This window comes from Nomascus leucogenys, chromosome 6 (genome assembly GCF_006542625.1).
Source record: "Nomascus leucogenys isolate Asia chromosome 6, Asia_NLE_v1, whole genome shotgun sequence".
Classification (NCBI taxonomy): domain Eukaryota; kingdom Metazoa; phylum Chordata; class Mammalia; order Primates; family Hylobatidae; genus Nomascus; species Nomascus leucogenys.
This window is the reverse complement of record NC_044386.1, coordinates 104,499,832-104,527,279: the sequence shown is the minus strand read 5'-3', so window position 1 is coordinate 104,527,279 and position 27,448 is coordinate 104,499,832. Positions and strand designations below refer to the sequence as shown.

At 39.0% G+C, this 27,448-nt stretch overlaps 1 protein-coding gene across 1 annotated transcript in view; it reads right to left on the bottom strand.

Moving 5' to 3' along the window:
* AKAP13 (A-kinase anchoring protein 13) overlaps nucleotides 1-27,448 on the bottom strand; it is a 335,978-nt gene that overhangs the window by 56,286 nt on the left and 252,244 nt on the right. The window contains exons 12-15 of the mRNA XM_030814959.1: nucleotides 23,720-23,912; nucleotides 18,645-18,753; nucleotides 6,311-6,365; nucleotides 3,621-3,753 (exon numbers count right to left, since the gene is read on the bottom strand). Of these exons, the coding sequence (XP_030670819.1) occupies nucleotides 3,621-3,753; nucleotides 6,311-6,365; nucleotides 18,645-18,753; nucleotides 23,720-23,912 (490 nt within the window). The remainder of the gene's footprint in view (nucleotides 1-3,620; nucleotides 3,754-6,310; nucleotides 6,366-18,644; nucleotides 18,754-23,719; nucleotides 23,913-27,448) is intronic.

Here is a 27,448-nt window from a genome sequence, read left to right as displayed (position 1 = left end):
ATATATATATCATGCAAAAGGAAAGCAGACATTTTCAAATAATCCTTAGAAACTTTTGTAAGAGTTACAGGTGGCATTTTAATATTATATTCAGTAGATGCTTAAATTTTTCCTTTAAAAGATGTAGGTCTAGTTTTATTGTATGGTGTATTAATAAAACAATTGGATCAGATGGTCTCCCACAGCATCTATTTAAAAAATAATTTTTAAAAACTGAAAATTTATCATTTTCACAGAAAAATCAGTGTCAATATCCATAATAGCACTTTCAATTTGTTAACATTATGGAGAAGTAACATTATTCAATAGTTAAGAACGAGATTAGAGTTAGCATCACTATGCTAAGAAAATTTAACATTCATTAATTTTTACATTACCATTTAGAAAATACAGTACTTCTGCATGGTAAAATGGTATGCAGATACATAGCACAGTGAGGGTATTTAACACAAAATGTACTGCTTTACTATTTCCCCTATTTCCTTCCTTTCTCTCTCTCTCTCTCTCTTTTTTAAGAGACAGGGTCTTGCTCCATTGCCCAGGCTGGAGTGCACACAGCTTACTGCAGCCTTGAACTCCTGCGCTCAAGTGATCCTCTTGCCTCAGCCTCCTGAATAGCTAGGACTACAGGTGTGCGCCACTACGCCCAGCTAATTTTACAATTTTTTTGTAGAGATGAGGTCTCACTATACTGCCCAGGCTGACCTTGAACTCTTGGTCTCAAGTGATCTTCTCATCTCAGCCTCAGAGCACTGAGATTACAGGTGTGTACCACTGTGCCCCACCCCCACCTTTTAAAAAATCATCTTTTTTAAAAAATCTACATTTTTGTCATTGACAAAAGCCAAGCTGTTACAATTTTATTTAAAAGTGAGCTAATAACAACTCACTATAAAAGGTGACTTACAGTTGCCACTAGGACACTCTAAACACTTGGTAATGGGAAATGGACTACAATCCAGGGTTACGAATTTGTAATTTTTTGAGTTTCCACTGCTAAAGACAGCACGACCCCAAGAGATCAAATCTTGAAGCCAAGTCTGAAAGACGAACCAATCTCAATTGCAAAAGAGTGTTGTCATTTTGACAAAGGAGATGATCAGAGGCAAGAGGTCAACTGATACTAAAAGTTTCTACCAGTGATCACAGATGTCAGTCTAACACAAAATATGTTTTCTCCTATCCTTTCTGCTCATCCCCTCCTGGCAAACTCCAGTCCTTTCGGATTAAAAAAGTTAAAAGAAAAAAATTACACTGTATAGAAACATTTTGTTTAAACACAAAATGTTGAGTACTACTTCCTGGAAGTCAAATAACAGGAGGTTGTGTGACTTGAAGCATACATCTCTGTGCCTCAGTTTGTAAAATAAGGAGGCTAGGCTGAGGGCTGAGACTTTTTTAAGGTCAGGGTCCAGTTTCTAAATTCCATCTTACATTGTGTTTTTTTCCCATCATGTGTATGTTTTACCTTATCCATGAGATCAGTGGTATATTCAGTGCTCTGTCCTAAAACTCTATGACACTGGGGAGATAGCCAGAAAGGGGGAATCTCCACTTATTTATTGGTCTTCCACGAAAAGCTTGTTTGAAGACAAGATTCAGTAGTTTAAAAGCAAAATAAAAAACAACGAAAATATTTTGAATGCATCCAAACTAGATCATAAAGTTTTTCAAGGTCAGGACTATGAGCTTTAGTTCTCTTAGGTGCCTGTTAACACCTAGCGGAACGCTAAGACTATACAAGGCATTTAATAACACTTGGCTAATTTATATTGATCTGTCCAAGGGGATTTTCTTTTGTTGATACCAACTAGTATCCAAGCCAGCAATGGTAAGTAAAATAGGTAAGGCTCTATTTTAAGCATGGCTGCCAATATGTAAATATGTAGAATACTGGTAAAGCAGTATTCTTTGACCTTCATTTTTTTTTTTTGAATTATAAAACAAGGCTGAGTCTGAAGTTAAATGTGTGATTATGCTAGAAATAATTTGCTAGACTCTTTGCATCTCTCCCTGATTGCCTGCTTTCTCTCCATTCTGTACTTGGACAGGAGAAATGGAGAGAAAATACAATTCTTGTGGCAGGTTTTGTGGAAAAATTTCTTTGAATGTATTTGCTAAACCAAGAGATCTTACAAAACATGGTAAAATACTTTGGCTATATTTCCATCAGCCCACTGAATTGATGGCTTAGTGCACCTTCTTTTGTGAGGGAGGAGGCAATGCCCTTTTATGACAATATTCTTGAATTCAATGTTTATTTCCGTACTTCTAAGTATGCATGTATGTACATGTGTGTATATATCTGTATGTGCAGTTATATACTACACACACACACACACACACACACACATGCACACACACAGTGATTCCTTGCAAGAGTTCCTTAACTGATTTCAAATTTTTATCTACTTATGTCTTTATTTTGTTAGAGGGTGTTGTGGGTAGATGAATAGGGTATGACAGGCAAAAAGTTTTTCCGCATGGACTTGAAATGGAATCAGTTTTGGTTTAGCACTGGGAATCAGTATAAGAAAGTGAACTTCTTTTCTCCCTTTCTTTGAAAATACGTTTTTAAAAAAGATTAGAAATATGTAAAACAAAACATTAAGCGTAGTTATCTCTACGTGGGGTTATTCCAAGAGATTTTCCTTCTTTTACTTTTAGATTGTGAAGATTCCCATAATGGGCATGTGAAAAATAATTAGACAAAAAATGTTACTTTAGGCTGGGCACAGTGGATCACACCCAGGGCTTTGGGAGGCTGCAGCGGGAAGAGTGTTTGAGGTAAGGCATTAGACTGGCCTGGACAAAACCGCAAGACTTCATCTTTACAAACAAATTAAAACATAGCTCAGCACGATGGTGCATGACTGTAGTCCTGGCTACTCGGGAGGCTATGGTGCGAGGCAGGAAATTGCTTGAGCCTGGCAGTTCAAGACTGCAGTGAGCTATGGTCACGCCACTGTGCTCCAGCCTGGGTGATAGAGTGGAGCCTTCTACACACACAGACAGACAGACAGACACACACACACGGTTTAAACATTTATTTAATCTCTTAATCACTAAGAGAATATATTCTAAATGCTCCTAATTAGAAATAGATCTAAGAAATCATATTAGTCTTAAAAGTTCTTGTAATCTTCTGTGGGATAATCCTTCCCTCTAAACCCAAATATAAATATTTTCAATCCTTTGATCTTGGCATAAAATCCTTCTGTTGCATTTAAACTGATATTACAGATTTAAGCACTGTGGTTTAAGAGTATGGGATTTGAAACCAAAGAGATCTGGTCTGAACTACTTCTTCACATTAGAGGAGCAAACTCGGTAAGGTACATCACTTTTGGAAAAGAGAGATAATACCTACCTGACAGGGTTGTTGAAAGGGTTAAATAATACATGGAAAGCACTTAGCATATAGTGAAAACTCAGTAACTGGTAGTTCCACTTCTTGCTATTTTTCTTATTATTTTCCTTTAAATATTAGACAATTTCGGAGAGTAATCCTGAATTTATTTCCATTTATGTCCCCATGATTTAACCAGTTTTGGTGTGAATGCAGGCTATGACAGGATCCTACTGAGGTGATCACAAGCAATGCCCACAGTGATACTTACTTTGCTCTTCTTGCTGCTGGACATTTTATTCTTGATGTAGCTGAATGTACGACTGACTTTTGTTCCACTCTTCCATTCAGAATCTTTTTTGGAGAAGCTATGTGGCAGTAAACTATAGTTCTCTTCTGTTATACTAAATAAAAACAAGAAGATCGATTTTTTTAAAGGGCTACAGAAGTTAAATAAAAGTGAAGCAGAATAAAAGGTAGATGAAGGCTGCTGAATGGCTTTCTATAGAACAGAGTATGCCACAACGCCCAGGTTCTGTTATCAAAACTTGGCTAAGTTTCCTTAGATCCATCACTAATGTTTTCTTGTTCACTTGTTTGTTTTGGAGACAGAGTCTTGCTCTGAGTGGTGTGGTGATAGCTCAGTGCAGTCTCGAACTCCCGAGCTCACGCAATCTTACTGCCTCAGCCTCTAGGGTAAGCTGGGACTAAAGGCACATGCCACCACGCCTGGCTATTTTTCAAACTTTTTTTGTAGAGATGGGGTCTTGCTATGTTGCCCAGGCTGATTTTGAACTCCTGGCTTCACACAATCCTCCCACCTCAGCCTCCCAAAGTGCTGGTATTACAGGCGTGAGCTACTGCCTGGCCCATTTTTAATGTTTTAATTATGGATTTTCAGTGACCTCATGTTAAAAAGAGCCTGTCAATTATTCAATAATTATTTTATATGGAATCTATTCATCTATAATAGCACTCAATCTGCTAACTCCTTTGCAACAAATGGGTGCTTGAAAGGAAACCCATATATGTAGCAGAATGACAGGGTACTTGTTAATAGGAGTTGCAAACCAAGGAATCTTACGACTGGCCACATACCCAAGTTCCTTAACGGTAGAGATCACAACTTTTTTCTAGCCTTTGGCACACGGGACAATCAGGACTGTGGACTGGTCCATGCAGCTAGGTTCAATTTTAGGAGGGAACGTACTGAGCAGCAGGCAGAATTGAGGCACAGTGTTGAAAGATCAATTTTAGGAGTTTTATGTAGATTCAGATTTACTGATCTACCTGTTCAAGAAGCCTACATAAAATCTAAGTCCATCCAAGATGGACATGTTCTAACTTAGGAAATTTGCAATGGTTAATTTTCTTAAATGCTGGGCATTTGGGGCAGGTGCGGTGCTCACACCTGTAATCCCAGCACTTTGGGAGGCTGAGGCAGGCAGATCACAAGGTCAGGAGTTCGAGACCAGCCTCACCAACAGTAGTGAAACCCCGTCTCTACTAAAAAATACAAAAATTAGCCGGGTATGGTGGCACGCGCCTGTAGTCTCAGCTACCCGGGAAGCTGAGGCAGGAGAATCGCTTGAACCCGGGAGGCGGAGGTTGCAGTGAGCCGAGATTGTGCCACTGCACTCCAGCCTGGGTGACACAGTGAGACTCTGTCTCAAAAAAAACAAACAAACAACAAAAAAACAGCTGGGCATTCAAATAAACAATCTGTTATATAGAAAAGGCATCCATTTATACTACTTTGCTTAGGTGTTCTAAAATAGTTATTTTAGACGTTTCCCACAGAACAGCAGTGATTGCCTCTAGGGCCTCTGTGAGAGGGCAGGTGGCAGGCAGAAGCAGCACCATAAGGGGTCCTGTCAACAGTCAGTTTATTTATATATGCGTTGTTTACAAAATACAGCATTCTGTTTTTAAGATAAGAGGGAAATGGTATGAAAACCACTGCTCTAGAAAGGAGAAAGAATAAATAAGCTATAAAAGCAGTGCAAAGAGAAGCATTCATTGCAAGGGTTCTGAATCAGAATCATAACTGATGCCTCTGTGAAAAAGAAGGCAACTCAGAAAAAATTAAAGGGCAGCCATAGGAACCCCAATTATATTTCAAGTAGAATATTCTGTCTCATAAGCATGAAAACCTAAGTAAAAATAATGAGTCAGAACAGAAATCTTTTGCTTGTCGTCAAGTAAAGAATCAATTTGTGGCCAGGCACGGTGGCTCACGCCTGTAATCCCAGCACTTTGGGAAGCCGAGGCAGATGGATCACCTGAGGTCGGGAGTTTGAGACCTGCCTGACCAACACGGAGAAACTCCATCTCTACTAAAAATACAAAATTAGCCGGGCGTGGTGGCGCATGCCTGTCATCCCAGCCACTCAGGAGGCTGAGGCAGGAGAATTGCCCGAACCCGGGAGGCAGAGGCTGCAGTGAGCCGAGATCACGCCATTGCACTCCAGACTGGGCAACAAGAGCGAAACTCTGTCTCAAAAAAAAAAAAAAAATCAATTCGTTTACTTCGACAGAGCTATGTATCATTTACATGTATACAGAACAGCTTTAAAGCTTAAAATAGCTAAGAGTATTATTGCACACACACACAGACACTAATATGAAACAAAATGTTGTTAGACTGTTAGATTTAGGAATTAAAAATCCCCATAAGCAAACGGTGCACAAGTTCATAAAGTCAAATAATAGTGTACCCTCACATCAATAAATACAACCAATTTTTATCATGAGGACAGTGTAATTAATAAAACTACTGAAGACATTAACTTTAAGATACAGCCTTCACGACAAAACCACTTTTAATCATTATTCCAAATTTATCACTCAAAGAAGAACCCAATAAGCTTAATTAACTTAGTTTACGTAATTAAATGGCCTAAGAGATTTCAAATTTTCTTCATTTTATTTCTGGAAAAAGGAGTAACAAATTTATAGTACCTCTCAGTCAGATTAGCACTGGTATTGTGGAAGGTACTGTGGAAGGGCCGTGAATCTAGAAAACAAGGCAGAAGAAAAGTTAGAACCAAAAAATTTAACATTGATGACAGGTAGAATATTTATAAATTCACAATGACACAGCTAAAGCAAAAACAGCATGTGAAAGTCAGCACATGGTACCTCCTCCTTCTAAAGGTTTGAAAGAAGGAAAAATTAAACTCGAAACCCTCAAATTAGAACCAGAAGTAGGCAGTGAATTTCTCATAAAGAAAATAAGTTTAATCCAGGATTCAAGTAACTAAAAAGACTCCAAATAACTTTTTCTAATGCTTAAACACATATGAAGCATGCTTAATTCCAGTTCTTATCAATCTTCAGTTTACACAAACCATCCTTCTGAAATGACATCATAGGAAGAATATAGAATAGGAAATTAAATGTCATATTTTATCCCTGTTAATACTGCTTTTATATGTTTCTGTAAGATCTAACTCATCTCTAATATTTTCATGAGAATTGCTAGAAATAGATTAGCAAACAGGAAAGAGCATCAGAACTGGCTTATCAAATCTTGGCCCTGTCACTAATTTGGGATAAGACCTTCGGATTTCATTTCCTCATCTGTGAAATGAGGGAGATAAAACAGATGGCAAAGTCCTTTCCAGGCTAATAGAGATAAAAATGAATGAGGCAGATACATACTTCTTCCTTCCACAACTACTGGACCATAAACTGCCGCAGGTCATTACAATTCTAAGACTATGTGAGATACGGCTATATGAAGAAAAAAACAGAAGGAATATTATTATTTTGATCTACCATGTTAATAAAGATTGAGTTACTGAAGACTTAGATGAGAGCAAGGCCTCAGTCATAGTGATAAGTGATTTTCAGTTTTCAGGAGATCAGTTAGAGAACTATTTCCAGGTATATTCCAGGGAAACAAAGGTTACTCTGTAACACTATTTTAACGATTTAGACAAAACACCTTCCTTTTTCCTTGAGGTTGGTTTCAAGGATCTCTGAGATTACTGTAAGCAAAACTTTAATCTGATAGAGATTTGAAGATGTTCTACTACCAGATTACCAGCATTTGGGCCAGGCACAGTGGCTCATGCCTGTAATCCCAACACTTTGGGAGGCTGAGGCAGGCGGATCACTTGAGGTCAGGAGTTCAAGACCAGCCTGATCAACATGGCAAAACCCCTTCTCTACTAAAAATACAAAAATTGGCCAGGCGTGGTGGCGCATGCCTGTAGTCCCAGCTACTTGGGAGGCTGAGGCAGGAGAATTGATTGAACACAGGAGGTCAAGGTTGCAGTGAGCCGAGATCGCACCACTGCACTCCAGCCTGGGTGACAGAGCGAGATTCCATCTCAAAAACAAAAACAAACAAAAAAACCCCAAGATTACCAGCATTTGAAACTCTTCAACTCTCAAACTGTTCTAGATTCTGAACAGAAATCCAAAACTGTAGTTATTATTTTTATTTATTATTATTACAAATTTTTTTAGAAGCAGGGACTCGCCATGTTGTCCAGGCTGGTCTTGAACCCCTGGGCTCAGGCGATCCTCCTGTCTCGGCTTCCCAAAGTGCTGGGATTACAGGTGTGAGCCATTGCACCTGGCTAAATTTAAATTGCCAACAGGTAGGAATAATACATAAGAAACCTTAAAACAAATTCTAAGTCTTCAAAAGATTGCCTTCCGTATTTTTTTCGTTTTTCCCAATTTGGGGTTCTTCTTCTATTCATTTCACTTACAACACATGGTAACAACAGCCAGGTAAGAGGGAAAGATTAGCAGAATAAGAATATCTGGGATCCATCCCCAGGTTCTGCATAATCTAGGTATAAAATATCAGCATTTTAATCGCATGATGCCTTAGTGTACTTAAAAAAATCAAGAGGATAGTTTAAATCAGTGGTTTTAAAACTTTTTCTGCCCAAGGAAACTTCAGTGATATAAGCAGCATTAAATTTTCTAAGCTTGCCTGGATTCTATTATACATTTAAGCAATTACCTAGTAAGTTACCGCCCTAGTAATATGAACTAAATAAAAATAAAATTCATAATGCAGAAAAATACCAGCCAACACAAAGCAGGGCCAATCATAAGCTTCCAGCAGATATCTGTGGAATAAATTAAAGACTGAACACATATGTGATTGAGTACTAGGAGAATCTATGACTCCTATATTTTCAACTTTTCCACTGCTAAAAATTTTAGTTAAGTTATGATGACCTTTTAGATGTGGTTCTGAACGCAGTAATTAATCCACCAATGCCTCTGAAATTCCTAAAGTGTCATCAAGTTTTCAGAGCACCTAAGAGTAGAAAACAACCAACGCCACTTCCATGACAAAATTACGGACAAAAGAAATGAAAAAAAATGAAACTTGTCATGAAAGTTAGCCTGCAAAGTATTATTGTAGGTAAATAATATATTTCAACTAGATTATCTTTCAAGGCATGAAATAACCTGCAGATTTATACTACAGCCAGGAACTTCAGGGTGGAACTACTGGACGGACACAGTTGATATTTTTCAGAGTGTGTTCCATGGAACACCAGTTTCATGAAATGTTGTATACAGTGCTGCACATATTGTGGTTTTCTAGTTAATACATTTGGGAGAAACAGTATATTGAACACTGCCTTGAAAATCCACAATGTAACACAACGTTAGCATTTTAAATCTGCTTAACCCAGAGTTCCTAAATTTACTAATATTTGGCCATGAACCAACCCCTCCCTTCTTTTGGTTCTCCCTGCCCACACATAATTCTTACTAGTAGTTTTGAATTTAAGGAACACATTTTGAGAAATACTTGATTCAAAAGTTTCTGCAAGCTTCCGTATTTTTAGGGTTCCATTGTGTCGGATTAACTGAGTGACCAGTGCTGTTACAGGATCATAATTCTGTATTAGCAGGACCTTGGTTTTTTTTGTTTTTTTTTTTGGGGGATGGAGTCTCACACTGTCGCCTGGGCTGGAGTGCAATGGCATGATCTTGGCCACTGCAACCTCCGCCTCCTGGGTTCAAGCAATTCTCCTACCTCAGCCTCCTGAATAGCTGGGATTACAGGAGCCCGCAACCACACTCGGCTAATTTTTCGTATTGTTAGTAGAGATGGGGTTTCACTATGTTGGCCAGACTGGTCTTGAACTCCCGACCTCGTGATCCGCCCACCTCAGCCTCCCAAAGTGCTGGAATTACAGGCATGAGCCACTGTGCCCGACTGGGACCTTGGTTTATTTGTCATGCTGACCTGGCTACTTCCCGGTATATTACAAATACTTTGATTTTTTTTTTGAGATGAAGTCTCACTCTGTCACTCAGGCTAGGGTGTAGTGGCATGATCTCGGCTCACTGCAACCTCCGCCTCCCACGTTCAAGCGATTCTCCTGCCTCAGTCTCCCAAGTAACTGGGACTACAGGTGCCCATCACTATGCCCAGCTAATTTGTTTTTTGTTTTTTTAGTAGAGACAGGGTTTTGCCATGTTGGCCAGGCTGGTCTCAAAACTCCTGACCTCAAGTGATCCCCCCATCCTCGGCCTCCCAAAGTGCTGGGATTAGAGGTGTGAGCCACTGCACCCGGCCTATTACAAATACTCTGAAATGAAACAGCTTTGAAAATTTCTGAATACCCAAAGTTAGAGTGGATTTTCACAACTTTCCTTCTATTACAAATGGGATCATCTTATTCTGTGTCTATTTTTCAAACATCTTTTATTAGTGAAAAATATACCAAATCCTTAATAAGGCCTCCATTTAAAACCAAATTAACCAAACTGTCTTAATGTGCATAAGGCACTTCCCTTTAAGAATAGTGTGAAAATGCCAGTTTGAGAAACAATATTACTGAAACTTAGAATCAGCAAGTGGTAGGGAATTAGGGTGCTTAATCATATGGGTATGGTAATTGTCTCAGACTCATAATACTAGTTACATAAAAACAATTTTATTTAACTTTCTATTATAAGTGGTCTCTCCATTAAAAGCAATCCTGGAATATTCTAGAAATCTTGCACAACTGAAGACTGTAATTTTCATGAAGGGGGAATTTCTTTCTTTTCCAAGTTTACTAAAATTGATACCTTGTAAAGTTTTTATACTAGGCATTATCAAGGAAGAATGTATTCATCTGAAGCCTACAGCTTATCCAAAGAACTAAAAATAAAAGTTCAAAAGGAGAGAGAAAGTAGGAGATAAATACATATATAACTCCAGCTGGGTGCTGTGGCTCACGCCTGTAATCCCAGTACTTTGGGAGGCCGAGGCAGGAGGATCACGAGGTCAAGAGATCGAGATCATCCTGGATAACATGGTGAAACCCCGTCTCTACTAAAAATACAAAAAAAATTAGCTGGGCGTGGTGGCGGACACCTGTAGTCCCAGCTACTCGTGAGGCTGAGGCAAAAGAATGGCGTGAACCTGGGAGCCGAGATCGTGCCACTGCACTCCAGCCTGGGCAACAGAGCGAGACTCCATCTCAAAAACAAAACAAACAAACAAAAAAAAAAAACAAAAAACCGTATATAACTCCCTCCCTCTAATTCATAGGGTCTAATCTTAAAGAAAAGGTATTTTTAAAGAAATGGTCTGAAAAGGAGAAGAAAAAAAGTGTAACAATAGCTTTTAAATACCACAGATGAACATGTAGATATCTGTCCCATGAGACAGAACAAAACAAGGAAAATAAAACTTACATTAAATGGTCAAATAAAAAGTTTTGTGAAATTAGCACACAGTATTATTACAAAGAGTACACAGTGGGATGGGAACACATCCCCTACACCTTTGAGGGTATCTGTGTGCTAGAAAGATTATCTTGTGCCCTGGAATCAGGAAGCCAGTGGCTCAGTGTTAGTACTATACAGAAGACAAAAAAAAGTTCTATCCAAACCAATTCTCAAAGGCAAGCATAAAGACAAATGACTTACAAAGGATGGCATGCAAGAGGCTAAAAGCCCCCAAACAATTTCTTAGTACCAAGCCTACAGCATTTTCTGAGCTGGTCAGACCTTCAAGAACAGTCACTGGACACCAAAGTTGCTTACTTACTATGCAACTCCTCCTCCTCATCACTCGAATAAGAAGAGCCAAGAGAAAAGAGAGTTTTAGACTTAAGGAGGAGCGGAGAGATGCTGATGGAGATCCGCCTTGCTGGCCACATCTGCTGCTGAGCTGAGAAGGAGGTTCACAGAAGACATTAGAGCATGCACGGATTACTCCAGGGCCTTCAGCATATGGGGAAACAGTATAATGTCAATGGCCTATGTGGTTTCGGGAAATGCTGTCTAGGTGAATGATGTAATAATTTGTTTACATTCTCATCTCCATTTCTGAATATACAGAATTCTAATGCAGTTTCTAAAAAATTTGGCTAATAAATACATACCTGTTAGATTATGAAAACAAGAATGATCACAATTCATACCTGGGGTTCTCTTCCTTAAAAGTATACTAAAAACATCTAGTAGTGGTGTTCCTCGGGATTTTATATCTGGCTCTCTTCTCCCTCACTCCAAATCTCCTCATTCACTCTACCTCTTAACAACAATCTGCATACAAGACACTGGTGACTCACATCTTTCTAATCTGGAAGCCAGATCTCTCTGTTTAGCTCTAGGCTCATTCCTCTCCCTGCTCACCTGTGGGTGGATGTTCCACAGGCAGCTAAAGCTCCAAAAGCAGGTAAGTGAACTTATCTTTTCCTGCAGACCTGTTCCTCCTCCTGTGTTCCTTCATTTAGTGAGTGGTACCAACATCTAACTCATTAATCAAGATGGAAACCTGGGCACCATCCCTGAATCCTTCTATCACACTTCACTAGGCTTTTTCACTTTGTCTTCCAGCTCAACCTCTATTCCTCCCCTATTGCCACTGCTCTCTGCCTTGGTTTAGGACACTGTCTACTACTCTAACTTGAATCCTGCAAAAGCCTTCTATTGGCTGGGCGCGGTGACTCACGCCTGTCATCCCAGCACTTTGGGAGGCCGAGGTGGGCAAATCATGAGGTCAGGAGTTTGAGACTAGCCTGGCCAACATGGTGAAACCCCGTCTCTACTAAAAATACAAAAAATTAGCTGGGCATAGTGGTGACCACCTGTAAACCCAGCTATTCAGGAGACTGAGGCAGGAGAATTGCCTGAACCCGGGGGGCAGAAGTTGCAGTGAGCCGAGACAGCGCCACTACAGTCCAGCCTGGGCGATGGAGTGAGACTCCGTCTCAAAAAAAAAAAAAAAAAAAAAAAAGCCTTCTACTGATCCAATCTCTCCTCCCAATACATTCTCACTATGGTCAGCCTGAAGTGTTCTAATCAATTATTTGATCAATTTAATCAACGTGAATGATTCCAATTCCCTCAGGCAGAGGCCCAAATTCCTCAGTCTTGCTTTCCACATACTAATTCACCCAGCTAATTCCCAGTTTCCTTCTGGTCCAAACTTTAATATTACTTTTCCTCAGTCAGCCTTCTCTGACCCCTTAGGTCTATCAGTCCTATAACATCAAATGTTTAAGTTGCTGCATTTACCATTTTCTGTTAGATTCACTTATTCTCATCTGTAAATGTGGTGAGGAAAGGAACGCTACCTGTGAGTTCACCCCTCTCCTACCACTGTCTAGCCTGGTGTATGGAAAAGAGTAGGTACTCAAATATTTACTGGATAAACACATTAATAAATGAACTTCCCTTTATCAGACTTTCTGGAATCTCAATGTCCTAAATGAAATGAGAGAAAAAGCCCTGTACCTACCTATTATGAAAGCCACTCCACACCCCAGATAAATGCTAAGTGACATCACTGTTTGCTGTTGCAGCTACTCCAAGTAACAGATCAAAGAAATGTTGGTACAAATACACACTAGTTTCTCAGGCAGTTAGAGTCTTGTGCAAAAAGTAAGATACTACTGTAATGTGTGTTCTGATGTGCCTCCAAATGTGAAACAGATTTAGAAAATGAAAATGAGCTGCCCGTATTACTCAGAATCTAAGAACATCTCCTTCATGTGTCACAAAATCATGGATCATAAGGAAAAATCTTATGTGATGAGTATCTAGAGTATCCCTGACATACAGAAATTTCCAACATATATAAAGGAAATGTTCTCATAACACAACAATTCAATTTTATAAGGTATTTGAATTAAAGTTTATATTTATATATGCATTTAATGAACATGCATGTTTTCCAGCCTTACAATTTAATGAAAATGTCAAAAAGAAGTCTGATTACATTTTTGTTTCGATGTATTTGTCAATGTTATCTTTTCCAAACAGAACTGTGCTAAGAATATATATAATATATTCATATACACACACACACACATTTCAGTAAATTCCCGTCACAGTTAGAGAGAGAAGAAATCCAGAAAACAGAGATAAAATATCCTCAATAGCACTGATGCCTAACTTTCCAGAGGCCCACCTTGATCTTTGGTCACACAGATGCTTTACCTTTTTAAAGATCTGGTACAGATATATAACTGCCACAGTTCAGCTCTCAGATGGCCTTAGCTGTCATAGTCTAATGCATGCCATACAACTACAAGCTACTACTCCCATCAAAACATGCTTAAGAAACTTGGCAGACTCACATGCCATAAGCAAAGGTGTAAAAATGACCCCAAGGGAAACTGCCCTTCTTTGTGATACACATAGAGTACTCCTTCTGAAATGCTTGGGGTCAGAAGTATTTCAGATTTTGAATTTTGGAATATTTGCATATATATAATGAGACATCTTGGGGAAGGGAACCACATCTGAGTATGAAATTCATTTGTTTCATATACAGCTTATATACATAGCTTGAAGGTAATTTTATATAATATTTTACATAATTTTGTTAAGGCCTTATATGTGGAATTTTCCACTTGTGGCATCATGTTGGTGCTCAAACGTTTCAGATTTTGGAGAATTTCAGACTTTCAAATTAGGGATGCTCAACCTGTAACAAACCATGCAAAATGAAGGGGAAAATGAAATCTCATTAAGAAGCATATGAAGTTAAAACATCTAAAGGGTCCAATTCCCCTTTCAACATTATCACCACTAATATGTTTCCAGGGATGCAATCAAGCAGATTCTCTATTATTTGAAGCATCTTCTAGGTGGGAGCAATGAAAAGGTTAAAAATACAGCCATAGAAAGGGATCATCTGGGTCGGGCACGGTGGCTCATGCCTGTAATCCCAGCACTTTGGGAGGCCGAGGCGGGCGGATCACGAGGGCAGGAGATCGAGACCATTCTAGCTAACACAGTAAAATCCCGTCTCTACTAAAAAAATACAAAAAAAATTAGCCGGGTGTGGTGGTGGGCACCTGCAGTCCCAGCTACTGGGGAGGCTGAGGCAGGAGAACGGCGTGAACCTGAGAGACAGAGCTTGCAGTGAGCCAAGATCATGCCACTGCACTCCAGCCTGAGCGACAGAACAAGATTGTCTCCAAAAAAAAAAAAAAAAGGCCGGGCGTGGTGGCTCACGCTTGTAATCCCAGCACTTTGGGAGGCCGAGGCGGGCGGATCACGAGGTCAGGAGATCGAGACCACGGTGAAACCCCGTCTCTACTAAAAATACAAAAAATTAGCCGGGTATGGTGGCGGGCGCCTGTAGTCCCAGCTACTCGGAGAGGCTGAGGCAGGAGAATGGCGTGAACCCGGGAGGCGGAGCTTGCAGTGAGCCGAGATTGCGCCAGTGCACTCCAGCCTGGGCGACAGAGCAAGACTCTGTCTCAAAAATAAAAAATAAAAAAAAGAAATATTTTAGTCACCCTCTCTATTCAGTATTTTCCTTTACATCAATAGATTTTTTTAAAAACAGATCCCAGCTTAGAAATAATGCTACAAGTTTGTCTGTTTTTCTAATCTAGCAAATGACCGAAAAAAAGACATTCTGGACAACAGCTCAGTGGAAATACACTTTCAGAAATGCTCAAGTTTTACTGACAGCTGTGATAAACTGTGGTCGAGGAAAACTAATAATTTCTTTAGAAGGAAAAAGAGCACAGGTAAAAGCTGGAAAGCAGTGAGATTAGGTTGAGTTTAGAAAACATTCTGTTCCTAAACAAGCACGCTCATAATTAACAGCTAAGTGCAAGACAACAAGGGACAATGTCCTAGCAATGGTGAGTAATGTTTAACGTTGCTTAAGCTGTGGGCAGAGAAAAATGGACCCTGGCACTGTTCTGGTTATTATGAACAATCACACTCCACAATGACAGCATGTGCTCATTATATGACACAAAATATGCTATGGACTTCAAATGAAGTCAGATTTAAGCCACATCACATTATCATCCCCATTTAACAGTTGAATTGAGGCAGAGAGCTTCAGTAACAAGCTCAAAGTAATACAGCCACTAAGTGCTTAAATTATCAGTTAAAATATTTTAAGTGTACCAAACATTGAGCACCAACATGATGCCACAAGTGGAAAATTCCACATATAAGGCCTTAACAAAATTATGTAAAATATTATATAAAATTACCTTCAAGCTATGTATATAAGCTGTATATGAAACAAATGAATTTCATACTCAGATGTGGTTCTCTTCCCCAAGGCTTTAAAAATCACTGAAGATTTTAATTATGACACTATTTCAGTTAGGGAGACTATGACCATAGATGAATCATGCTGAGTATTTAAGTGACTTGGAATTGAACACTTGAGTCTGGAGCAAATTATGAAGTATCAGTTATCCCTAGGCTTAAGGCATACCACACACACTTTAACACAAGTTTTAGTCTTCTCTTTAGTCAGAATTTTAACATTTCCAAAACGATGTATTATGTTTCTAGTGCAGAATAACAAATACAGTTGGGAAACTATTTTAATTGTATATAGGAGGAACTAAGGAGAAGTAGTGACATTAAGGTTGATGGGTCCTTCTGTTGCAGCATATGCTATTAGGAAGGTACGTGGGGCTAGCTATCATTCCAGCCTGCACGAAACGCACGCTACAAATCAGGAGGGTATTACATTTGGATGAAGGGAATAAACTCCTGCTTGAAGCTCCACTTTTGACAGCAGTCTACTACTGAAATCAGGTTCCCTAGGTGAGTTAAGCAGAAAAATTCTCAGCAATGGGAAGAAAATCTCTATGTGTCAGAACCTCTAGAATAGTGCTTTGGGGAGTTAGCTGTATTATTTATGGTGTTTGGATAGCAACTGAAAACACAGTCAAAAAGCACCTTATTTTGTGAAGGAAAAATAATGAAGTGTTCCATCCACAAGGAAAGAAAGCATGTCACAAAATATAGGAAAAAGGTCTCTCTATGGGACACATTCTGTTGGTACTAGGTATCTGTTGCTGTAGAAGTACAATATCCACTATGTCACCACACTTGCTGGCCATGGAAGGAGGGCACACTCAGCTGAAATGTCTCACTTAGAGTACCTTCCTGGCCTTCTCTGGCTACTGAGTGCTAGCATTCTGGCTTACCAAATTCACTGCAAACTATTCAGCTGTAATTTCCATTCTATACAAGCCAAATGTCTAACTCAAAGCCAAATTTAAAAAAAAATCAAAACAAGCAAAAACAGGAAAAGCTATTTCTGTCACAGTTCTGGGGGACATATCTTTGAAAATAAGTCTTCATTAGACACCTTTTGTCAAATAGTCTAGATTTGTATTTGAAATATTAATCACATGAAAACAAGAAAAAAGTTAACAGAATCATCCTTTATGTCTTTCTCTCTCTCTCTTTTTTTTTTTTTTTTTTTTTTTTTGAGGCAGTGTCTCACTCTATCACCCAGGCTGGGATGCAGTGGTGCCATCACAGCTCACTGCAGCCTTGACCTCCTGGGCTCATGATCCTCTTGCCTCAGCCTCTGAAGAGCTGGACTACAGGCATGTGTCACCATGTCTGGCTAGAGTCAGCCATTATGTCTTAATTCCACTGTGAAAATTTTAAAAATTAGGATCCCAGTAAGTCATGAAGTGAGATGGAACATCCCATGAATACAGGGCATCTGCTTCTGTCACCACCTCTTAAACTGAATTATATCAGGGAACAATGAGGAAACCCCATAAACACCAGGAGAGTGTGTTTATTTCCTTTGCTTCAGCCTCCAAGACACATGGTCTTTCAGCAGCAAAGAACATAATGTATCACTCACTCCCTCTTTGATGAGAATTTAATCTTTATATCCAGATCCCACACAGCAACTACTCATAAAAAAATCAACATTTAAAAAATAAAAAACGAGGCTTCTCAAAGAACAAGTTGCCTTTTTTGTGACAAACAACACTGATCCAATCCAAGTACGTTTTTGAGCATCACAAGGCCCTGTGCTTATGGATGCCATGACATCTCTACATAACTTCCATCGCCGGCTGATCTGAACCCGCATACGGGTCCACTAACCCCTTTCAGGTGTAATCCTACTGGCCTTCACTCAACTAAATCTCTGTCTCAGCGTTGCTTTGTCCTTCTTGAGCTTGACATTGTGGAAAAGCTCAGGTCAGTTACTGTGCCAGGTTTCTCCACTGACAAATTCATGGAAGACAGAGATCAACTGAGGAACTTTTTAGATTAAAGGGGTCTAAAGAGACATGACAACTTAATTCAATGTATATTCTTAGATGGAATCTTGGACCCAGAAATAAGTGAGAAAATTTGAAATCTGAGTAAGGTGTACATACTAGATAACATAATTTTATTGATATTAATTTCCTGATTTGGATAATTATACTATGGTAATATAGTACTACCATAGTATATAAGAGTACCTTAAACTCTTATATACTAATGCTGGCACTCAGCAGCCAGAGAAGCCAGTATATGGTACTCATACACTATGGTAACATAAGACAATATCTTTGTTTTTAGAAAATATACACTAAATTAGAGGTAAAGGAGTGTTATGGATATAACTTTCTCAAGTGTTTCAGAAAAAAATCTTTAAGGGGAGTGATAAAGAGAGGGAGAGAGGCTGGCGAAACAAGTATTCTAACATTTGAGGACTGGAAGTGAAGAATACATGGGAATACTTTGTACTATTTTTGCAATTTTTTTTCCCAGTGTATATTATTTGTAACTATTTTTCAAGTCTAAAATTATTTCAAAATAAAAAAATTTTTAAAAGTGTGTCGGATATCTGCCCACGAATACAATAAACTTAATGTATTAAGGATATTTTCAGGTAAAAGGAAGAAGATCTCAACATAAAACCCTATGCCACCTTTTCTGTTTAAGTGCTGAGCCACTCAAAGAAGCAGTAAGCAAATTTTGGCAGGTAATGTTAAGGGTCTTAAAGTGAGAAAAATAATAGGAAGAGTGGTTAAGATTTAATATATTTAATTTTTTAAAAAAGTAGTATACTCACTGTCCAATCCAGGATGGCTGATTGTCATTAATGAGATGGATTTTGTCAATGGAGAGGAAATGGCTGATGTACAGTAATTAAATCCCTGCTGCTTAGATCTGTGACATATCTGTGAAGTAAAAAAGTAAAGAACAGGTTGTAAGCATATGCTCTCATATTTCTAGATAAGCATAAAACCTTGTAATTAGACCCACATAGTAAAATAAGGCAGTAAAGAAGGGGGTGAGAGCACAGGGCTTGTGGTCAGACAGACTTAGGTTAATGTCTGCTCCTGCTACTTAACAGCTGCTCGATTTCAGAAAAGTTACTTAGCTTTTCTGAGGCTTAGTTTTCTCATCTGTAAAACAGGGATCATTAGAGTATCCATTCTTTACAGTGGTTCTGTATCCCTCATAGCATCTAACAATGTTTCAAACTTAGTACTTAATAAATATCTGCTGGATGCATAATCACTTAAAAATAATTTCACTGGAAATATCAAACTACATACAATACTTGTTCTTTGAAAATCTAAATATTTCTTCATACAGATATGGTAGAATATCGGTAATAGTATTCTGATTTTGCTTTATTTTTATTTTATTTATTTATTTTTTTTTTAGACAGAGTCTCACTCTGTCACCCAGCTGATGTGCAGTGGCATAATCTTGGCTTACTGCAACCTCCGCCTCTGGGTTAAAACGATTCTCCTGCCTCAGCCTCCTGAGTAGCTGGGATTACAGGTGCGTGCCACCACTCACAGCTAATTTTTGTATTTTTAGTAGAGATGGGGTTTCACCATGTTGGTCAGGCAGGTCTCGAACTCCTGACCTTGTGATCTGCCCACCTCGGCCTCCCAAAGTGTTGGGATTACAGGCGTGAGCCACTGCGCCCAGTCTATTTTTATTTTTGAGACAGAGTCTCACTCTGTCGCCCAGGGTGGAGTGCAGTGGCATGATCTCGGCTCATTGCAACCTCCACCTCCCAGGTTCAAGCGATTCTCCTGCCTCAGCCTCCTGAGTAGCTGGGATTACAGGGGTACACCACCATGCCCAGCTAATTTTTTGTATTTTTGGTAGAGACAGGGTTTCACCATGTTGGCCAGGCTGGTCTTAAATCCCTGAGCTCAACTGATCCACCCACCTCAGCCTCCCGAAGTGCTGGGATTATAGATGTGAACCACCAGGCCTGGCCTCTGATTTTAAGTAATAGGAAATTGAGATTCAAATAAAGTGTCTTAAGATCACAAACAAAACAACAGTGTATCTGGAAAGAAGCCTAAATCTCTTCCCTATCCTCTTCTAAGATGATACTGATTCTACATGAACATAAAGGTAACTGAAATTTGATAATTTAACTCTCTCAGCAAATTCACAGCAGCTTTGAGACCATGTAATCCAACCACCTGCAGAAGTTTCTGGTACAATATCCCTGAAAGACAGTCATCTAGTGCCCACTAGCACACTTCTGGTGATAAGAGCCCATTCCAATTGTTAACTGACTTTATCATTAATCCTTTCCCTTCACAGAATGAAATCTGCCTCCTTATGACTCACACATGTTGAAAGGGAAGCAGCAAAAAATCCGTTACTAGCATGAACTTGACTCAATTAGGCCAGACTTCTGATTATTTAGAGCTTGTTTCATATGTAACCATGGCAGCTGAGGCAAACAGTTGCTATGTTTCAAATACAACTGTGAGGTCTAAAAAATGACCTCAGTGAAAGGCAGAGACTTTTAACAGGAAGTTGGCTGCAGGCAACTCGTCCAGATCAGAGTGAAACAGGCAGCTCAAATACCTACTCTGAGGTTCCATACAAGATAAAAACTATGGGTAAGTAGAGATTCCAGGAAGGCTAAGCATAGCAAGGCACTAAAACAACAACTTTATCTAGAAAGACTGAATCAGAAAGTCCACTTCAGAAAGACAGTCCATTTTAGAAACACATCAGTGGTAGTAACGTCTTACTAAAATGCAGGGTTATCTGTCAAATTCCTGGAAATATCCATCTTAGAAAAGGTATCACATAAATAATATTAAGAAAATTAAATCATTCTTATTTCCTCATTGAAAACTCATCTACTCCAAAAACCTGGAAAAAAGTAGACAAATTAATAGCCAGGAACTCTTAAGTTTAATACTGTTCAGCTAATAGCCACTTACACGGCCTTAGGCAAGTCATTTAAATGAGCTTGAGCTGAATCTGAAGGGATATATCAGTCTTGGTCTATGATTCTGTTTACAAATCCACAATTTTGGTATTTTACTTCATCTTGTAAATGATTTCCAAAGGATTCTATAAATTCAAAGTGCAATTTATTTTAAAGATTTTTTCACTGATTTACCCTTAGCAAAGCTGTGCTCAGTAGCCACCCAAGAATTGTTCCTATTTTTTTCTTCCTTTTTCTGTTACCATTAGGCTAAGTAAATCTAAATCACTTGCTTCAACAAGCATATTCTTCATATTCCTATTTTTTCTAACTCTTTCTGAAGTATCAGAACAAGTAGAAAAATTTTTAAAAGGGGCAAAATTCACTCTTCAACTGATTTTCATTATGCCTAAATCTCTATTCGTCTGGTCTCACACAAGCGTAAGTGTTAACAATAATTACTAAGATAATCCTTCAGTGTCAAGTTTATATTTGGTCATGTTAGTGCTTCGTAGTAGGATGCAATAAAAATTTAAACTTCTACACAAAGTCCTACTCAGCAAATCAAGGAAGAGGCTGTCAACATTTTTGTTTAATTAGAAATGTATCATTAGATTTTTGCCTCAAACTCCAGTCATCTATTCAAAAACAGTTTTTTTTTAAATTATAAGTCTTTCATTTGGAGGAAATAAGATGCATCCCAGAATGCTTTCATAAATTAATCAGTCTTCTGACCCAAGAGGAAGAGAAAAGACTTGTAGTGAGGTACAATGCTATAAAAGCAAATAATTTGAATTCTCAACTCAAAACCTCCCTGAGAGATTGTCAAAAGTGGTAAGTGATAATGAGGACACCCAGAAGATGAGAACTAAGAAATCACTTTGATTTGGCTGACATGGAAATCCATGACCTTCAAGACAGGAGTTTCAAGAGACTGGTGGCAGCAGAAATTAAGAGATGATTAGGTGGTGATATAGAGAAGGCAAAGGCCAGGAGCAGTGGCTCACACCTGTAATGCCAGCACTTTGGGAGACTGAGGCAGGAGGATCACTTGAACTGGGGAAGTTGAAGCTGCAGTGACCTGTGATGGCACTACTGCACTCCAGTCTGGGCGACAGAGTGAGACTCTGTCTCTAAATAAGTAAATAAATAAAATTTTAAAAAGAGAAGGCAGGGAGCATAGATGCTCTCTTAAGAATTCTGGTAGGCATCAGAGTGAACGGGCAACCTACAGAATGGCAGAAAATTTTTGCAATCTACCCCTCTGACAAAGGGCTAATATCCAGAATCTACAAAGAACTTAAAGAAATTTATAAGAAAAAAAAAAACTCCATCAAAAAGTGGGCAAAGGATATGAACACACACTTCTCAAAAGAAGACATTTATGCAGCCAACAGACACATGAAAAAATGCTCATCATCACTGGCCATCAGAGAAATGCAAATCAAAACCACAATGAGATACCATCTCACACCAGTTAGAATGGTGATCATTAAAAAGTCAGGAAACAACAGATGCTGGAGAGGATGTGGAGAAATAGGAACGGCTTTTACACTGTTGGTGGGACTGTAAACTAGTTCAACCATTGTGGAAGACAGTATGGTGATTCCTCAAGGATCTAGAACTAGAAATACCATTTGACCCAACAATCCCATTAGTGGGTATATACCCAAAGGATTATAAATCATGCTACTATAAAGACACATGCACACGTATGTTTACTGCGGCACTGTTAACAATAGCAAAGACTTGGAACCAACCCAAATGTCCATCAATGATAGACTGGATTAAGAAAATGTGGCACATATACACCATGGAATACTATGTAGCCATTAAAAAGGATGAGTTCATGTCCTGTGCAGGGAGATGGATGAAGCTGGAAACCATCATTCTGAGTAAACTATCGCCAAGGACAGAAAACCAAACACTGCATGTTCTCACTCATAGGTGGAAAATGAACAATGAGAACACTTGGACACAGGGCGGGGCACATCACACACCGAGGCCTGTTGTGTGGTAGGGGGTTGGGGGAGGGATAGCATTAGGAGAAATACCTAATGTAAATGACGAGTTAATGGGTGCAGCAAACCAACATGGTACATGTATACCTATGTAACAAATCTGCACGTTGTGCACATGTACCCTAGAACTTAAGGTGTAAAAATAATAATTTAAAAAAAAATGAAATCTGGTAGGGATGGGAAGGAGAGAGAATCAACTGACATTTCCTGGAAGGTGTAGTAAGAAAGTTTTGTTTTTTATTTTTTTCCTACAAAGGAGAAACTTGGGATATGTTTTAGAGAACTGGGAAAATTAATAATGATATGTAGCATATTTCAAGATTCATTTTACTATTGAGAGGGTAAAAGACGGTCTCAGATAAGAAGGAAAAACTCAATTTAATATCCTGGATACTTTCCTAATTTTAAAAAGTGTGCCTTGATGGAATATTTAAATCTATGCAGATTAATGGTATTATTTTTTCTTTTTTATTTTTAGAGACAGAGTCTCGCTCTGTCACCCAAGCTTGAGTGCAGTGGTGCAATCACGGCTCAATGCAGTCTTAAACTCCTGGTCTCAAGTAATCCTTCTACCTCAGCCTCCGAAGTAGCTGGGACTACAGGCACAAGCCACCATGTCCAGCTAATTTTTAAATTTTTTGTAGAGATGGGGGGTCCTGCTATGTTGCCCAGGCTGGTCTTGAACTGCTGGGCTCAATTGATCCTCCCGCCTCAACCTCCCAAAGCACTGGGATTATAGGCATGAACTACCATGCCTGGCCCTTTTTAATTAAGTGCTGAAAACCTGGTTTAGTGCTAGATTAAGTATATCATATAATGGGTAAGTAATCATAGCTACTAGCCTTATACTACCAGAAGCTTTGCCTTCTATGTTCATATTTTGTGAAATACATTTTTTCCAAATTAGACATATTTAAGACTTACCTGCTGATCAAACATCCTATGTTCTCTCTGGCCTGACTCCAGATCCTCTTCTGAAAGTGACACCAAAGAGTCAATCCGTTCCTCACCACTGAATGGGTGTCTGAGCTCTTTGGCATTTGCAGAGCTTACTTCTAGAGACGAGGATGGCTTGTTTCCGATACCAGCTCCTCCTGTCAAGCCTTCTAGACTGAAACTGAACACAGGGCACAAAAGTTAATTCATTCTATTTCTGGGTCTCAAAAACAAAGGAGGACACAAAATCCCTTTGGGTATATCTCCCTTGTTTGTGTATTATTTCTATGTCAGCTAGCAAAACTGTCTAAAAGGGAATGGCACAAAGAATACCACCTACCTTTCCCCCACAGATCTTGGAATACTGAGAAAGAATACTGCACTTAGATTTTCTCACTGCATTAAATTTATCCAAATGTTGAACCACCTAAGATCACTTCTCAGATTTTTTTCTATACACTATATGGACAGATCATAGTTATCTGATATTTTATATATGTTTTTTCCTTGATCTAAATAATCTTTGTGAATCTAACTCTACTAATGCCAAGTAATTAAATGTCACAGAGAAAATATGAGCTTAAGTAACTTTCAGAAGGCAAACTGGGTAACTTGCCCTTATGTCCATTAAGTGGACCTTTATAATTTTACGTTCAAGTTGACCTTTATAATTTTACAGGTATGCTTTCACCCTAGAAAACCCAAGTGTTACTCATGAGCATTACCATCTACGCACACCTGGCCAAACTACTGCTGACAGGCTTCTCCAGAATTGTTAGTTGCGACAGGCACATACAATACCTTAATGAACAAATGCTGAAAAGCAACCAGGTCTAAGAGTAGAAAGAGCTGTAATGTTTTTGCCTGGATATTGGTAAAGGGAACAAAGGCAATCAGGATTTGGCATTTTAAAGAGGATTCCTCCAAGAAAGATTCCGTGGTTTGCAGAATGAAAAGCATTTTCAGTAAGCAGAAGGCTACAGAGACAGGTTAGTGATTTAACCTCCTTGGGTTGCTAACTAGAATAATTCACATCTGTTATAACTGCAGCGGAAACTTCTTTAAAATAACCAAGATCTCAAAACATAGCTGCAGCTGACCATGTTCTCAGCTAACAATGAGCTGGAATTCAATCTGAAGGTATACTGAAGCTACTTAGTTACCTCCACTCAAGGAAAACTGTACAGAAAATTGCTCCAATTAAGTTCATACCTACCAGTCCAGGACTTGTATTTGCTTTTTTTAATTTTTATTTATTTATTTATTTTGGTTTTGTAAATAACTTACAAACTGAAGCCATATATCTCTATTTTTTCTAGTAGGTAAATTAAACAATGGATATGTTTTTCTTCAATATAATAGAAATCATGACTAACTACAAGTAAATGTCTCTGTAAACCTCATTTTCTTGCTTTTCCGTTTTTTGTTTTTTTTTTTTTGAGACAGAGCCTCCCTCTGTTGCCCAGGCTGCAGTGCAGTGGCGCGATCTTGGCTCACTGCTACCTCCATCTCCCGGGTTCAAGTGGTTCTCCTGCCTTAGCCTCCCAAGTAGCTGGGATTACAGGCACCTGCTACCGTGTCTGGCTAATTTTTGTATTTTTAGTAGAGATGGGGTTTCACCATGTTGTTCAGGCTGGTCTCCAATGCCTGACCTCAGGTGATCCACCCACCGCAGCCTCCCAAAGTACTGGGATTATAGGTGTGAGCCACCATGCCTGGCCTGTAAAACTCACTTTCAATACCAGGGATAAGAAGAGAGGCTAAGTGAAGAAGAAATTACTTGAAAAGCCTAAGAAAACCAGATCTATGCTTACTGCAAAACTTAATTCTGAAAATGTTTTAGTAATTAAATCTGGCTGTTCAGTTGAGAGAAGAATATGAAACGATGAGGAGTCTCTGAATTTGGAATCTACACAGAATGGTGGATTTAGAAGCATAATAGAAATCAGTGCATCTTATTAGCTGCCTTGGTTCTTTGACTGTTTTCTTCGGGTTCCAAGAATTTTTAGGATCTGAAAATCAAGACCGACCAAAACAGAGAGAGATAAATCTGTGCAGAAAACATCAAATCTATGGCCATTTGAGACACACAGGATGCATCACCTGACTCTTATGCTGCACCCCTTCAGTTGAGTTATTGACACCCATAGCAAAGGCAATGAAACGCTGTGCTCACAGACAAAGCAGGCTGCACATATGCATCCCAGCCACACAGAAGCCAGCTCCAAGCCAAAAGCCCTGATGGCATATTTTATGGTTCCCCATTTGGTGGCTGGACACATAACAATATCATACCTTCTGTAATTAAAGTCAGCACTCAGGCCAGCAGAGTACTGCACACCAGAGGGGCACCAGCTCATACTGGGGATGACATCAAAGACAGAAACAGAAATGCAGGGAGAAAAGAGGAAACAGGAATGGGGTTATTAGGTTTAAAAATGAAGGGCATAGTTAGAGACAGACGGATTTATTTGATCAACAAAAAATTTAGGAATGTAACATTGACAATTTTTAAAAAGGCTATAATAAAAAAACATAGAAACTTAAAAACGTTTTCTTGTCTAGACAGTGTTGTGGAAAAGACTGTGGGTTCTTTACAGTATCACCAGTTCAACCTGAAACCCAAAAATTCCTTCCAGTGAACCATGGCAACTACCTATGGCTTGCTCTTCAGACATGTGAGGTATTTCAAACTCCACCATTGGGTACAATCTCTCAGTACATCCCATACTCCCATATCACCCTTACCACAGTATCTCTAATCCTAGACTTTTTAAAAGAGACAGTGACAAATTGTGCTCTGGTGGGCTCATGGAGTCATCAGTTTTTGTTTTTTTTTTTCATGTGTTTCCATTACGGATCCAACCAAACCAGACAATTAATTAATAGATTCTGCATGATAAGATACTTAGTCAACACTGGCATCCATCTTCAAACCCTACTCACTAGGCTGTTACGTTAAAGCATATAACACTGATTATATTATTTGCTTATATTTTAAGGACAATGAAAATTCCCCCCCAAGACAGAGTTTCACTCTTGCTGCCCAGGCTAGAGTGTAATGGTACGATCGTAGCTCACCGCAACCTCTGTCTCCCGGGTTCAAGCGATTCTTCTGCCTCAGCCTCCCGAGTAGCTGGGATTACAGGTGTGCACCACCACACCCAGCTAATTTTGTATTTTTTTTAGTAGAGACGGGCTTTCACCATGTTGGTCAGGGTGGTCTCAAACTCCTGACCTCAAGTGATCCACCTGCCTCAGCCTCCCAAAGTGCTGGGATTATAGGCTTGAGCCACCACACCTGGCTGATAATAAAAATTTTTAAAAAGGAATTCTATGGCACTGCCTTAGAAATGTATCTTTTTAATTTCAAGTTTGTTTCCATCTTTCCCGCAAGATAAAAAAAAATCCATCTGATCATCTACTTCCTTGAATATCCCAGTAGGGGTGTCTACTATCAAGCAGCAGGGACAGACAATCTGGGGTTGGAAATGCTAAGTAAACACCACTAGCTAAAACAATAATCAATTCAAAATACTGTGTGTTCTATAAAGGAAACTGCATGGAAACGTTGGGATTTTTATTAACAAAAGCTATCATTTAAAAAATACCCTGCTACCTGGGCCATAAAGTTCTAGGTGATATGCTTTTGTTTTCTGAGAAGAGATAAAAGCACAGCTTGTGGACAATAAAACCACTTGGCTCCCTCCAGAATCT